The 3,838-nt window shown below is 40.0% G+C and overlaps 1 protein-coding gene across 1 annotated transcript; it reads right to left on the minus strand.

The window, feature by feature from the left end:
- Window positions 1-1,803: 1,803 nt before the first annotated feature.
- On the minus strand, window positions 1,804-3,165 carry LOC110901263. Its single transcript, XM_022148105.1, has 2 exons — window positions 3,156-3,165; window positions 1,804-2,204 (listed from the first exon to the last, which is right to left on the minus strand). Exons 1-2 carry the CDS (start codon window positions 3,163-3,165, stop codon window positions 1,804-1,806), a joined length of 411 nt encoding a protein of 136 aa, XP_022003797.1.
- Window positions 3,166-3,838: the final 673 nt, after the last annotated feature.

Below are 3,838 nucleotides of genomic sequence, written 5' to 3' on the forward strand. Positions count from 1 at the left end.
TGCAGCTCCAAAACTTGGTATTTGATGCATTTTTGACACGTTTAAACCCCGTTAACCCCATTTCAAAGCTCTAAAATGAAGTTAAAGTATAGGGAACTTAAAATGTGCTCAAAAATATCCCGGATGTTGGTTCGTTTGGCCGTACGGTCGCGATGTTCGGTTAATTACGACGGAATGCGCATAAGCGCGAAAGACGATCCGAATTGCGCGACGAATGGATTTTTCTCATGCCATACACTAAGGCATAATATAAGGATGCTTACATAAATTTTTGGATGTCCGGATGTATTCAGAACGTAAGTTATGCGCGAAAGTGCAAACTTGTGCACTTTTTGACACTTTTAGCCCCTGAATGATCCAAAAGTTTATTTTAGCATACCAAACCCCTCAAAGCCTATTTCTAAGCTATGTAAAGGATATTTATGGTATGTTTAACTTATGGACATGTTCCGGAATGTTTGTTATAGTTCAAATTGGCATACTTTCGTAGTTTGTCAAGTTTAGTCCCTGTAAGCGAATTAACTTGTTTTTGCCATACCAAAGCCTTCAAAACTTATTTCTAAGTTATGTAAAGGTTATTTGAGGTATGTTGAGTTTATGTTGATGTTTCGGAGTATTTGTCGCATTTAAACTGAGTACGTTACGCACCAGTTTGCGTATAATTCTCCAGAAAGCGATGTAAAGTTTGAAATTGAACAAGAACTGATATGTGCAAAAGATACACATATTTATACAAGATCCCAAGTATGAAATACAATATTTCATTGGCTTGGTATTTGTTTGATGGTCACGGTGGCACAGGTGTCACAGTTTCCCTTACTTTAGGAAATTTCGTCCTGAAATTTATTCGTAGGAGTCTATTTGTGACTCTGCCAAATAACCATTAGTGATATGCAAAGCAATATCCTGTCATTTCCTTAACGGTCATTCTTCAGAAACGAAAATGAACAGACGGAGTCATTTTCCTCAACGAGTATTCTTCAGAAATGGAAATGACGGAATAAGCAAACGGATGTTCATTTCCTCAACGGACAAATCTTCAGAAACGAAAAAAATGAACAGACGGAGTCATTTTCAATGGTTGCTTCATCAGAAATGGAAATGAAAGATTATACAACGGATATTCATTTCCCTAACGGATAAATCGTCAGAAACGAAAATGCACTAACGGAGTCATTTTCAACGGTTGCTTCATCAGAGTTAGAAATGAAGGATTACACAACGGATATTCATTTCCCTAACGGATAAATCGTCAGAAACGAAAATGAACTAACGGAATCATTTTCAACGGTTGCTTCATCAGAGTTGGAAATGAAGGATTACACAACGGGTATTCATTTCCCCAACGGGTTAAAAATACTATATTTTAAGCCGAACGGACGTTTTTGAGATTAGGGCCTTATACCGGAAAGTCTTGTTTCTGCAAGATGTGTTTTCATAATAATGTTTTCTTATATAAATGGACTCATTTATGTTATCCGAGTGTCGTTTTTCCGTGTTTCGGTCTGATTTCACGGTTTGCTGGCATGAATAGTGTAACCGTGAATAGTGCACGTAACACTTTCTACCAACACTTTTAGGACATTGTTTGTTTGGTTTCGCATTACGACGAAAACCAACATACGTTTTAGCTTTGTTTTCTTGTGCTAACACTGTTATCCAGTATACGACACGGTTACGTAATTAAATTACGCTAAATGCATGAGATTTAGAAATATAAATAGTGATTAGATTGTACGGAATTACCAGTTATTTGCCAGTTGTTACATTCTTCCCCTGTTAAAAAGAATTTCGTCCCGAAATTCAAGTTGAGCCATCCTTTGCAGGAGTCTTCTTAAACAGGTGGGGATATTTTGCCTTAATCTGATCTTCACGTTCCCATGTGTACTCGGGTCTGTGACGTGAATTCCCGCGGACCTTGACTAGTTCGATATTACTTCTCCTTGTCTTGTGGACCTTCCGGTCCATAACCTCAACGGGTTCTTCGGTAAATTGGAGCGTGTTATCTACATGAATCTCATCTGCTGGAATGATAATTGTATCAACATTCGGACTTTTCTTGAGATTCGACACATGAAATGTGTCGGGTACATTACTGAGTTCTTCTAGCAGTTTCAACTTGTACGCGACAGTACCGAACTTTTCTAGAATCTCAAATGGCCCAATGTATCTCGGGTTTAGCTTTCCGCGTTTCCCGAATCTAGCTACGCCTTTCCAAGGTGAGACTTTTAGTAAGACTTTGTCTCCGACCTCGAAGGATAATGGTTTACGTCTTCTGTCTGCGTAGCTCTTTTGTCTGTCACGAGCCGCTTTGATATGGTCTCGTATCTTTGCTATCTTGTCAGTAGTCTCTTGGGCTAGTTCAGGGCCAATGAATTGTTTGTCTACGACTTCTACCCAACACAATGGTGATCGACACTTCCGTCCGTATGGTGCTTCGAATGGGGCGGCTTTGATGCTTGTGTGATAACTGTTATTATATGAGAACTCTACCAGAGGTAAATGAGTATCCCAGTTTCCGCCTAAATCCATCATACAGGCGCGAAGCATGTCTTCCAACGTTTGGGTGGTTCACTCGCTTTGCCCATCGGTTTGCGGATGAAATGTTGTGCTTAGATCCAAACGAGATCCAAGAGATTCCTAAAATGATTGCCATATTCTTGACACAAAGCGACCATCCCGATCCGTGATTATTGAAATAGGCACTTCATGACGTGCCACAATCTCGTTGAGGTAAACTTCAGCCAACTTCTCGGTACTATCCTTTTTCACGAATCAGTAAGAAGTGAGCCTACTTGGTTAATCAATCAACAATGACCCATATCATGTCATAACCTCGAGAGATCTGTGGTAGTTTTTGTGATGAAATCCACTGATATATGTTCCCATTTCCAAATGGGGATCTCGGTTTGCTATACTAAGCCAGACGACTTTTGGTACTCGGCCTTGGCCTATGCACAAGTTAGGCATTTCCCAACGTAGGTCGCAATATCTCCTTTGAGATTAGGCCACCAATAATATAGTAATATTCCTTTACATCCTGATACATCTTATCAGGTCCGGAATGTATTGAATACCTTGACTTATGTGCTTCATCCAACACTAAGTCTCGCAATCTGCCAAAGGAAGGAATCCAGATTCTTCCCATGAAGTACCTTGTGCCATCTTTGTTCTCTTCCATTTGTTTCTCTAATATTCACAAGGATTCTGCTTGGATGTTCTCCGGCTTTAGAGCCTCTAGTTGTGCATCGTGCACACGGGTAGTGAAGTTCATCTGAATGGTTAACTCTAAAGCTCGTACTCGTAAAGTTTTGACTCACTCTTTCTGGCTCAAAGCATCCGCCACAACATTTGCTTTGCCTGGATGGTACATGATTTCACAGTCATAGTCATTCAACAATTCTACCCATCGCCGCTGGCGCATGTTTAATTCTTTTTTATTGAATATATGTTGAAGACTTTTATGATATGTGAATATGGTACACTTAGTACCATAAAGATAATGGCGCCAAATCTTTAAAGCAAATACCACTGCGCCTAATTCCAGGTCATGAGTGGTATAGTTCTTTTCATGAACTTTTAACTGTCCTGACGCGTACGCGATGACTTTTTCACGTTGCATTAACAAGCAGCCCAAGACTTGACGCGTTGCATCACAGTACACCACGAAGTCATCGGTACCGTCAGGGAGTGATAAGACTGGCGCTTGGCATAGTTTATCTTTAAGTAATTGGAATGTCGTTTCTTGTTTTTCACCCCAATCGAACTTTCTATCCTTTTGAGTGAGCGAGGTTAGCGGTTGAGCAATTTTAGAGAAATTCTCAATGAATCTACGATA

The sequence above is a fragment of the Helianthus annuus genome, chromosome 6, assembly GCF_002127325.2.
Source record: "Helianthus annuus cultivar XRQ/B chromosome 6, HanXRQr2.0-SUNRISE, whole genome shotgun sequence".
Lineage (NCBI taxonomy): Eukaryota > Viridiplantae > Streptophyta > Magnoliopsida > Asterales > Asteraceae > Helianthus > Helianthus annuus.